We start from the raw sequence: 12,614 nt of genomic DNA on the forward strand, positions 1-12,614 counted from the left end.
AATAATGGCTACAAGTCCAGTTAACTAATTTCAAAACCAGGCATAAATCAATGCTTTACTAGAATCTACCTGTGATGCATGTGTCAGTGTAAAGTCCTGACTGAATGAAAATCATTATAACCTATTTATGTCACGTTAACGAAGAACAGCTGAAAACTTACAGGGTTTATCAACTGCGGTAGCAATTTGGCTCCAACTCCTCCCCTTGTCATTTTTATATTCTTTGCAATAAACATTAATGATAGCACAAATCATCTCCGATGTCCGCTACACTTTGGACTTTGGCCACACAGCTAACATGGTTGCGCCATGTTAGCTGTGTGGGATTCCCCTCCGTAATTTCCCCTCAGAAAGCGCGGAAGAGAATCCGCGCTTTCTGATTGGCTACCTGTCACATTCAGCGTTAAGCTCCCAGTCGGAGAAAACCCTGATTTAGATTGGAACGGCCACGACGATCTACCGTAACCCACCACACACTGCAGGATGATTCGGTTACGAAATCACCAGCCACAATCTTAGATCGGCCAACGATCTAAGATTATCTTAAGGGGAAAATAGGGGCAAAAAATAGTGTAGTGTGAACTACTGCATTAGGTAGTCAGTCAGATGTGCCCGTTTTCTCTATTTAAATCTAGTGATTACTGAAGGGCAATATAGTATACAGACTTCATAATCTGCACTCTTTTGGTTGAATGCCCTATTTATTTCCACTTTGGCTTTATGTTTTAGTTTTTATTCAAGTACGTTTTTGTTAATGGAGACTGAGAATCCATTTTATTTTTGTTTTTAGTTGTTTTGTTTATTTAGTTTATCAGTTCCAGTGTTATGTGTTCTTTTGAAAATAAAGTGTATCTATCAGGAAATTGCATGTATTATTAGTCATTTCCATTAAATCAGCGTCAAAAGGTCTTGAAACAATATTATCATTTATCGCAATAATTTTTTAGACAATCGTCCAGCAAAATTTGTTATCGTGACAGGCCTACTTGAGATATAAATATGCACACAGCTGTGCAAACCCCTCTTGCTGCACACCAACAATTTAAAGTTCAAGCAATTATCTTGCATACTCAATAGCAACTAAGAGAAATTTACTCCACTACACATGCATACAAGTGGTACCAAACTTGTTCAAACTGATAGATCTAATAAAATAGATCTTATCTATTTTAATTTTTAGTTCTTGGTTGCCCCACCCTTTTATGATACTGCCAAGAGCAACTGCCCATGAAGCCCATATCAAACATGCACATTCTCAAAAAATATTTTGTTGTCTCAAACCAACCACGTCTGAAGATTCTTAGATTCTTAGTTTTCCAGGTTTTTATATTCAGTAAGGTTTATAGAAAGTTAGTTTGTTTTAAACGTTGATTTAGAAATGTTCCTCTACATTCATTTCCTGTGATGAAGCAGCACTCAATTGTCCTCATCCAGCCAGCAAAGACCAGTGTAATTCGTGCACGTGAAATTGCGGACTAGTAAATTAGATGTACACAACGTTGGCTAAAGACCCAACACAAGAAAGTTGAAACTATTCAACTCTTATTGCTCTGATGTTGCGAAAAAAGTATTTTGCTGTCCGTAGCTCCCCGTGTGTAATGTGCTACTGTGAACTAGATACCTCAACGTGGAAGAGAGGATCTGATGTCAAAATAGATGGTTCGATTGATTAGCGTTACATAATATTAATGCCTTAAAGTGTTCAGGTTAATTGTGTGTGCTAACGCGTTAACGTTGACAGTCCTATGTGTGAGAGAAAATAATAATAAAAAAAAACTGTTCTACTGTTCTACCCTCAAACAACTTCCGCAAAAAGACCAGAATATTGCTGGGTTTCAGACACATGACGCGGATGATGCACAAAATTCAGATGTAGGGCCGGAAATGGATTTCTCCAGTTCAAAACAAAGCAAAATTGATCACAACAGTACGCTAATGCCCTAAATAGGCTGGAACAGACAAGGCATCTCGAAAAAATATGCGTATATTTAGGATATGATTCGCATTATCTCAGTAATTTTGAGGATTTACCCGCATCAAGGCGATCGACATCAACTACCTGGAGCTGCAGACCTCATACTATACGACGAGCCAGAAGAAAGCTTTCAAAAGCCTGGAGAATACAATCATTTACTTTCAAATTGGGTCAAGCATTTAGGATCAATGCTTGACCTAAATGCTTGACCCAAGCATTTAGGTCAACACCAGTAGGCAGAAACTACTTATTGTAGTTTCTGCCTAGTTTCCAGCAGAAACTAGGCTGTCGACTAGTTTCTGCTGGATGAGTAGTGAATTGTGCTATTTTAAGTAATTAGTGTATGATAACGATGCTATCGCTAACAACAAACTAACCCATGTTATTTCTATGAGCTTGGATCTCCTGGTAAATAATTGATTTAGCTTCTATAAACCCAAATTCATGCTGGAGTTATACTTTAATGTTGAGTCGTTGTAGGACACTGGATTCAGGTCCAATGTACAGAAACCCCATGTTCGTGTCTGGATACAAATATACTTCGCGGTCAGACAAGAACCATGTGGGGGAATTAGAACGGTTGGAACAACTGTACAGGACTCAAAGTATGAACATTTTGATGCTGGATCAACAGAAATAAATGGGCTGCATTTACTTCTGGCCCTCCATCTTCATTGAGTAACATCGGTCCTACGTCATCTGAAACCCAGCAATAGCCATCTGCCTATTCTAGGTGAACTAAACTAAAAAGCACATAATGCTAGCTGAGAAATAACCAAAGTTAGTTTTAGAAAATAAGCGAGAGTAGCTCAATATAACCACATAAAATATATTTTTGTACACAAACACAAAACTGCAATATAATGTTTGTTAAAAAGTACTTACCCGGTGAAAGTGACCACGCCCTCTAGCCTATGAACGTTCGCCTCCAGCCGGTAAATATCTCACAATGCAACTGTACATTAAACATTTACAGTACAGCTGTAAATTTCCGTACATGATCCAGAGGTCCAATCACGTCTCATACTTTCCATACGCATTTCAAATCACAGTAAAAAGCTGTATTTTCAAAGCCCAACCATCTTGTTGTATTTTCATGCTGTAAATTTTACAGCCATTTGTTACAGTGTAGAAAGTGAAAGCATTTGAGTCGTGATCAGTGGTGGTGAGGAGGCGGCTGACACAATCAGCAGGAGAGTCAAAAACTCACAACCAGACTGGTACTGAGAATTCCACAGTACCACACTCTTTGCCAACTTTACAAAGCCTGGCTGAATGACTGTATTGTCAAACATGAAATAGCAGTGTCCATACACCCTGTAATGTTACTAAGAGTTAGGGGGATAAAATACCTAACTCTTAGGGAGAATTACTCTTAGTTAGGGAGAGTTACTGTGTTTCCATCTGAAACACAGTAGCTGTGGGGCCCCTTGCCCCCCCCAACTTTTAAAGTTGGGGGGGGTCAAGGGGGGGCCAGGACTGAAACACAGTAACTGTGTTTCAGATGGAAAACACAGTTACACATGTGTCTGAAACATGGACACGTGTCTGAAATGTGTCCATGTTTCAGACGTGTCCATCTGAAACACGTTTCTCCTATGCTCTGAACAGGGGAGTAGTGGCGCATACCTGTGACATCACTAGTAATAACCTAGGTTGTGTTAATGAGAAACCACACAATTATGACTGTTACAGCCAGTAGGTAACTGTGTTTCAGATGGAAAACACAGTTACACATGTGTCTGAAACATGGACACGTGTCTGAAACGTGTCCATGTTTCAGACGTGTCCATCTGAAGCACGTTTCTCCTATGCTCTCAACAGGGGAGTAGTGGTGCATACCTGTGACATCACTAGTAATAACCTAGGTTGTGTTAATGAGAAACCACACAATTATGACTGTTACAGCCAGTAGGTAACTGTGTTTCAGATGGAAAACACAGTTACACATGTGTCTGAAACATGGACACGTGTCTGAAACGTGTCCATGTTTCAGACACGTGTCCATCTGAAACACGTTTCTCCTATGCTCTCAACAGGGGAGTAGTGGTGCATACCTGTGACATCACTAGCAATAACCTAGGCTGTGTTGATGAGAAACACATAATTATGACTGTTACAGCCAGTAGGTATTTTTGAGCCATTTCTTATGTACGTTTACGGCTCTTTAAAAAATGTGTCTGCTATCCGCAGGGGTTTTCCCTCCCTCTCAACTTCCTCTGTTTTGCTTTTGTGAAACAGTCACAGAGAGCCGCAGTTTTCTACAGACAGCCTCTTCTTTGAGCAACAACATTACAATTTCCATCAAGAAGTTAACTTTTCATCAGTCTTATTTTTATAGAAGTTATTCAGTAAAGAAGTAAAGAATTGTACAAATGTGCATAATTCCTTGTTGCGTCATATAAATGTTTCTCAAAAGCAGAGGTCGCGTTAATGGAATATTTTCCTTTATTTTTTTAAACGATGGGAAAATTTAAAGCCTGTCGGTCATTTGACAGGTTATAATTAACAACACCCTTGACTGGTGCACATGCGCATACTGTACATTACAGACTTTACACAAAGAGTTAGTCACAGAGGCAACTAAAATTAATTAATAAAAAATCCTTTCTGAACATCATCTCATGGATGATGGACATCCATGAGATGTCAGAAAGTCAGAAAGACTAAATGGGTCTTTCTGACCCATTTAGTCAGAAAGACTAAATGGGTCTTTCTAAACGGGAGCTGACAGCGTGTTGAAGAGTTATCGACCGGACGCCTTGGAGCGCGTCTGGTTCAGAAGCGCATTACAAACCTTTGATAGAAATGGCACGTTTAATTTCTGTCTCCATTACTTACAAAATAGAGAAAACCAAAGAGAATGCAATGCTGTGTTAATCCATTTATAGTCTAAACCAGTGGTTCTTAACCTGGGTTCGATCGAACGCCAAGGGTTCGGTGAGTCGGTCTCCAGACTTTTAAAGTTGGGGGGGGCCAGGACTACCTCTGGGGGGGCAAAATTTTAAATGTGTGTGCGCACCCCCGCCCCCCCCCCCACACACACATATATATATATATATATAAACTGAATATTTGGTTATTTTTTAAGCCCCTCTGTCATTTGACAGTTTATAATTAACACCTTTGACTGGCGCACATGGAGTCATGACAGACTTTGCGTAAAGAGTTCATCACAGAGGAAACTAAAATCAATCAATAAAAAAATCCTTTCTGAATATCATCTCATGGACACTGAACTAAATGCGTCTTTCTCACCGGGAGCTGACAGCGTGTTGAAGAGTTATGTACCGGACACCTTGGTTAGGAAGCTCATTGCAAACCTTTAGTTGAAACGGCGCCTTTAACTCCAGTCTCCAGTACAGAACAGAGAAAACTAAAGAGAATGCAATGTAGAGCTATCCATTTACAGTCTAAACAGAGGAGCCGGCAGTTTACTTTGAGGAAATACATTAAGGTGCAGAAGTTAATTAGATCCATGCGCAGTGCACTGCACAACCAATGCGGACGCGGCTCCGCTGCTGCGAAGAATTAGACGTAACTTGCCTCGCAGTTTTAACAAATGGAGGTGAAGACGGGACCCTCCGCACCCAGAAGGAGAACGATGCTCAGAAGGAGCGCGGCAGACGTAACATCTGTCCGTTTTGGAGAAGCGAAACCATGCAAAAATAAATAAATAAAATAAATCCTGGCAAAAACACACGCCCGAACTGCGAACAGCGTAAAAAAAAAAGAACGAAAAAAATCTTACAGAGTTCAATTGTTCGGTTTGGTTCAGACAGATCCAACTGTCGATAAACCAGCACAGGTTTCTCTGCAGATGCGACCAGGAAGAATTTGAGAAGCTGAACGTTCAGACCCCAGCGGGTGAAGTGATGTAATTTAAGTGGAGTCGCTTAATTTCATTTGTTATAAGTTATTGGAGCCACAGTCAGTGGTTTGTGTCACTACGGGGAAAAAGTTAAATGCATTTATCTGCTTTATGTGTGATGGGATCTGGATTCAATTAGGTGAATATTATCTAAATCGCATAAAATGTGGCTAAATAGTCTGTGTTAGTATGTTTTGACAGGTAATTTGACAGGTAAAAGTAGTTCTGGTCGGACCAGAATTATTTGCCTGATGGTGGTTCGGGCTTCTCATGAGTTTACATTTAATGAGTTTGCAGCACACAGAGAAAAACTAAAGAGAATGTGTGATCAAGTTGTGTTGATATACTTATTGTAGTTTAAATAGAGGAGTAGCAGCTGACTGTTGAGGGAGGAAAGAAATTAAAGTGCAGATTCGTTAGACGGAAACAAGCGCAGTGCGCTGGACAATAAATGCGCATAAATGCTCCACGGTTTACGCTCCAATTAATCACACATGAGATGACAAACGCCAAATATACAATATATAGTTACACTGTTTAGTTAATGGTGTTTTAAAAACAAAACCAGTAAAAACTTAACCCAGTTAATATGTCAGATTCCCTCCTCACCCTCATCTTGATAAGAACAGAGAACAGTTCGCTGGTTTCTGTCCAGAATGTGATCAAGCGCAGCTGACTACTTGGTGCGCAGACAGTTTCAACTTTACGCACAGAGAACATCGTGGAGCTCATTATTAATCACTATAAGAACAATATCTGTCAGAGAATCACCTCTGATCTGGACGCTTTAACGGACCAGAGGCTTTGGAGCGTCTAGCGCAGCTGATCCGCTTCTGCTGAGTTTTTCTCCCGCTGAGGGATCAGGAAACGATCAGAGTTCTGCCGTCTTCCAATCACGTAATTTTGTGAATTGTTACCTGAGTTCAAAAACGCTCTCGCAGAGAAATACTAAATGTTTCGTTGGATGACTACAAATTGGAAATAAAATGATTTTTTTTCTTTGACGGGCAACGAAAAAACTCCAGCGCCACCTCTGCTCCAAACTACGAACATTGTCGGCCCCTCTTCAGTTTTTTTCTTTTTGCGGAGGATCAGTAAATAACTTATTGGTGTTTTACCATCACCACCAGGTATGAAGTGCTTTAGCCTTTGAGTTGCACCACAGCGCAGCATAATTGAAACATCCAGGAGAACAATTTCAGCTTGTTTTTATGAGTATAAAGGAGGCTGATATCGCGCCTGATAAAAAAAATCTATTTATTTATGTCATCACATGGACTTATATAAAGTTTTATACATTTTCTTTTCATATATTTATTATTGTTCTTCTTCTTTACATATTAGGTTGGCTTAGAATGATTCCAAATAATGTACAGGAATGACCTGGTGCTGTTACATGTCAATCATCTGGGGGGGCCACTAGGGGAGCCAATCAGATGACACGATGGGCACTGGCCCCCCCGGCCCTCCTCTGGCTCTGCCCCTGTCGGTCTCAGGGGTTCGGCAGAGCCTCTGCCACGGATGTAAAGACATACTTGTGTAAAGTCGTGATGACGCCCCGCTTTGCCATCACTTGCTGCAGAGGATCACGTTACATTGCTTAGCAAATCAGAGCTGCGGAGGAGCACTGATTGAAGGAGCTCCACTATCAGCATGGATTAGAACTTGCGTCTTTAATTACTTCAGCAAAGCTCACAGTTTTTGCCAAATTCTGTAGCTTTCGGTGAACTTCTAAATCGGTACCTCAAAAAAGGTTAAGAACCACTGGTCTAAACAGAGGAGCTGGCAGATTATCTTGAGGAAATAAATAAAAGTGCAGAAATTAATTAGACCATAACATGAGCAGTCCGCTGCACAACCAATGTGGACGCGGCTCCGCCACTGTGAAGAATTAAACTTAACTCATCCTGCGGTTTTAAGAAATGGAGCTGAAGACGTTACCGCCCCGCGCCCAGAAGGAGAACGGCGCTCAGAAGCACGGCAGACGTAACATCTGTCCAGTTCGGGGAAGAGAAACCACGCAAAAAAAAAAGAATAATAAAAAAAAAGAAACTCGTAAAAGCACAGAGTTTAAAAAAAAAAGTTAAACTGATCGGTTTGGATCAGACAGATCCAGCTGATACAGCAAATTTCTCTGCAGATGCGAACCAGGAAGAATTTTTGATGCTGTGAGTTCAGAACCCAGCAGGTGAAGTGATGTAATTTAAGTGGGGTCGTTAAATTTAATTTATTATACGTTATTGGGGCCATAGTCAGTGGTTTTTGTCACTACAGAGAAAAAGTTAGATCCGTTCATCTGCTTTATGTGTGATGGGATCTGGATTCACGGTTTAACAAGGTGAATATTAACTAAACCGCATAAAAATGCGGTTAATTGTGATTATAATTTAACGGATAAAAATAGTACATGACCGATTTTTTTTTATCCTGTCGGTCAAAATGATGGAGAACAAAAAAGTCTAGTGCGACCTCTGCTGAAAAGTAACTATGTCTCCTGCAAATACCAAAACCAGATAGTGTTAGCAGACTAGTTAATGCACAAGCACGGCAACAAACTGACAATTTTTGTCACGGATCTATGTCAATGAGATTAAACTTTGGCACTATGGATGAAGTATGACCTTTCAGAACTTAGGTTTAAGACTAAGGTATAAATTGAGCTTTGATTAGGTAATGGCTAGAATTAGAGAAAGGTCAGGGTAAGGCTATAGAAATGAATGGAAAAAATTAATGGAAGACAATGCAAAGACCTTGTAAAGACAGACAGATATAGTGTGTATGTGTGCAAAACCATTTAGTAAGGTTGCTGACACTTACGGGCCCACTGATGGTACCGGAAGCCAGTAAGTCTCCTGGTCTGACATTGCAGCCATTACTTGTGTGATGGGTGAGCTGTTGCTTCATTGTCCAGTACATGTACTTTAAACAAAGAGAGATACAAAGAAGGAAAAGGAAATGATTTAATTTAAATTTACTGTAAACTCCGATCCTCTACCCCTGATTTCATTACAGCTGTCACACTCACATCTGTAATAACACTCACAGCTGGGAAAGCCTGCAGCTATGAAAGCCTGCTTCATCATGATCATCTCTTCAGACAACATACCTTCACAGTCTTTCTGTAACAAACCTTTATTATTCTGCAACATGTTTAGTAATCTGGAACTGATAACCATTTTTGAAGCTCTAAATAGTTTCACACTTTATTATCACAACATGTGAGTGTATCATAGGGCAGATAATTCTATGAAGTACTGTCTCTTACAGAGAGGGCCCAAACTGACAAGTCTAATGAATAAAGTAAATATCTACAGTGTTAACAAAGGTGTTAACATCCAACATCAAGGAAAAGGCGATAGGCAAAAAACAAGAACAACAATTCAAACCAGTTATACATCAGGTCCGGGAAATTATTTGCCGCAAACACAAAGTTGTTGAACCACCTGATTGATTTGGTCAGAAATAATAGAGAAAGGTTAATCGGATAATCAAATATAATGTTACTGTCTATGTTTAGAGCCTACTTAAAATGTCACAATGTCCTCTTGAGGTTTTGTTCAGATTCTTACTTTAAAATTTGAACTGCAGATGTTTACAGCCTCAGTCATGTCCTGACCTTGAGGGAGAAAAAGCAGAGAACATTTTAGCATATACACAATGGTAGGGCATCAAGTCTCAAGAATCATTTGTCAAACTCAAGCATAGGGCTAACATTTCAGTTCTCCCAGAATGATTTAAGTTTGTACATTTTGATTCCAAGTTTCAATTCCCAGTCCAGCAACTGAAGAAGCTGCCAAATTTCAATAAAGAAAAAGCAGCTGTAGTGTGTGCGCAGCCATGGACAGTGTGCGGCAGCAACTGAGAGTGTGTGAGTATAAAATACGAGTATTTTATAAATATAAAATACGAGTATAAAATTAAAATACGAGTATTATTTATAGTTTTTATAAATAATACTCGTATATTCACTTTAATAAATGAATGGACCACTCAGCTGAGTGCAACCCAGATAATGAGATGAAATGAGCTCTGTGTCCATTACCTGTGACATCACAGGTAATGTTCTGATAAAGTATTTTTCTCTTATTGATTCATTTAATGTGCATAAAGTCTGCGTGTCTGGACCAAGTGGTCTGGGTGTGCGTGATATGTCAAAATGACAGATGGCCTTATATTTTTCCATCACCATTTAAAGAAACCTTAAAAGGCAGAATATAATTGACCAAATATTTGGTAAATGTGGTTTCATCAACTTTAAAAAAACAAAGCTCTCCTGTGAAAGTGTACCCATGTAAAAAAAAAGATTTATAACAATTAAGTACATATGTGAGATAAGATATCTATATATTGGTTAGAAGTAGCTCTGTGGAGAAAATTAATAATTAAGTTCATGAAAGGTAAAAAGATCAGGCAATTAAAATTGAGAATATTTTGTTCAGAAGCAACTGGTTAACTTTGGCTTGTTGTTAACTTTTTTTTTAACTCTGTGAAAACTCTATTTAAAGGGATCTTTAAAGAGACCTATGTAAAGGGATCGATCCCTTTAAATAGAAAACTCTATTTAGAGGGATCTTTAAATAGAGTTGATGTTGAGAATTGTTAGGAACTGGAATTGTTCAATTGTAAATGGTGCCCAACCCTATATGACAGAGACAGCCCATGTAACTCACAGCTGTAGAATTTACCTGAACTTAAACATGCATGCACATATGTTCAAGTATGTGTATACTTCATCATGCTGGAGATAGGTTGTTTGCCTATCTCCAGCAGTCATTGGGAGAGGTGGGGTACAACCTGAGCAGCACAAAGACAGTGCTAACAACCATCCACACACTCACAGCAGAGCAATTGTCTAGTTCTTTTTTAAACGGTGCAGCTTCCCCACTTGAAAATGGATGGATAAATTGATGCAGACTTTAATCAACAGGGTTTTACTCGAAGGACCAAGCAATTTTCTTGATTTTATCCTCCATTTATTTATTAGTGTGTGTCATGATATGTTCACAATTGGTACAGAAGCAGGTAAAAACCTTTAGTTACCTTTAGTTTTTACAATTATTATACAGCATAATTGAAACCAAAGAACAAAACCTGTTTTCAGGTCAGCGGATGTGCATGTTCATCAATCGGGCCTTAATGTGATCCGGAGTCATGTCATTAAAACGTCTCCTCCAAGCTGCTTTGCAAGATTCACAGATGTATCTATGGCAGAGCGACGGATCTCGGGTTCTGCGCTGCCTCTGGCCACAATTTTTTCCAGCAGGCATTCAAAGTTTTCAGCTTTCCATCTCCTGAATGGCCAATCTGTATTACTTATACTTAAATACAGTAACGTTATTGGCACACAGGTAGAGAAGGAGCTCGGAGACTGTTTAGCCAATCAGGACGCAGAACACAATGCACTGTGAAAAAAAACTGCACAAAAACATCCGCGAAGCAGCGAGACCGCGAAAGGTGAACCGCGTTATAGTGAGGGATCACTGTAAATACTAAGCAAACCACTGTGAATCAAACCCACAAAGTAATCAAAGGTAAATGAACAAGTAACTAAACTTAAGTTCTTTAACTTTAAAATATATTTCCAATTATTTACAGTCATACATATTTATTTTATAAATATAAATAGCTTCAAGTTAACTTAACACCCAAATCCATTATTCAACAACACAACAATCAGTTCGATCATAAAAATCAATCAATCAACGCCACAATCCACCACTTCAGTTCAGACGTTGCTGTTAATGGGCCGGCCGGCAAAGCTGGAGGAACGTGGGTAACCTTGCAGTCCGATCTCATAAACAATACAGATTGTGCCTTACCGGCTGCCTCTCCGCCTGTCCACAGATTCATCCAGTTCCGCACAGGTCGATTAGGATCTCTGATCAAAAGAGTCCGCAACTCCCGTCCTCTTTGTTTGGATTTCTCATAGACATAATATAAGAGTAGACCCCGCATTGGCTGTTCCGGCGCAGGAAATACGGCGGCCATCTTTGAGCGGTATACCCTCCTACTTTGCTCAATCAAAACAGCAGAAGATGTCTCAGCACTGAGGGATATTGTTGTTCTGATCGATGGACTATTGATGTGAGGGCTCCACAAACAACATTTCACAAGTAAGATTGACATATTATTGTGTATATATTGGATATTACTTTACTGTATTTATGTCCACCGGTGAGATACCAGCTAGTATTAGCTACAGTGCTTGGTGTAATATGGGTTCAGCCCCGCTATGAAGGCTAACTGAGATTCCGTAAATATAAAAAAAAAAATTATTCTCTAACGTTGACTTAGATTATCTGACACAAGAGCCTATATTAGAAATGAAACAATAAAACACATATTATGTGTTATAACATTCACCAGCAAAGTTTACACAGGTGGTAAAGACTATTATTTATATGTAATTCTTTCACTAGTAAGATACATCCCAAATCTTCTGTTTTTGTTTTGAAAGTTTCCTAAAGACACGATGTGAGGAAGAAGAGGGAGATATCTATATTCACTGCAGCACGGATGAATCTCACATCGGATTTTGGACTCAATCTCAGCTGCTGAATCTCTCTGAAGCTAGAACAGCAAAGATAAATTTCACATTATGAATAGATATGTAATACAAGAATACTTAAATTAATATTTTAACTATATACAAATATACATAGATGCATCAAAAAAATACAGTTAATAAGGTACGGCTGGCATTTATTGTGCCACAGTTTCAAATTAAAGTAGGAAAAAGGATTAGTGATGGAGTCTGTGTATACAGGA

The 12,614-nt window shown here is 39.2% G+C and overlaps 1 protein-coding gene across 3 annotated transcripts in view; it reads right to left on the reverse strand.

The window, feature by feature from the left end:
• The window catches only part of fah (fumarylacetoacetate hydrolase (fumarylacetoacetase)), a 101,526-nt gene that overhangs the window by 13,594 nt on the left and 75,318 nt on the right, over nucleotides 1-12,614 (reverse strand). For all 3 annotated transcript variants that reach the window (XR_014086828.1, XM_081604962.1, XM_081604961.1), the window contains 2 exons: nucleotides 9,416-9,462; nucleotides 8,664-8,765 (listed from right to left, as the gene is read on the reverse strand). Coding sequence is in view for 2 of the 3 variants with exons in the window: in XM_081604962.1 (XP_081461088.1) it covers nucleotides 8,664-8,765; nucleotides 9,416-9,462 (149 nt within the window). In the remaining variant the exon portion in view is untranslated. The remainder of the gene's footprint in view (nucleotides 1-8,663; nucleotides 8,766-9,415; nucleotides 9,463-12,614) is intronic.

This window comes from Poecilia reticulata, chromosome 3, assembly GCF_904066995.2.
Source record: "Poecilia reticulata chromosome 3, P_reticulata-male-v2, whole genome shotgun sequence".
Taxonomy (NCBI): Eukaryota; Metazoa; Chordata; class Actinopteri; order Cyprinodontiformes; family Poeciliidae; genus Poecilia; species Poecilia reticulata.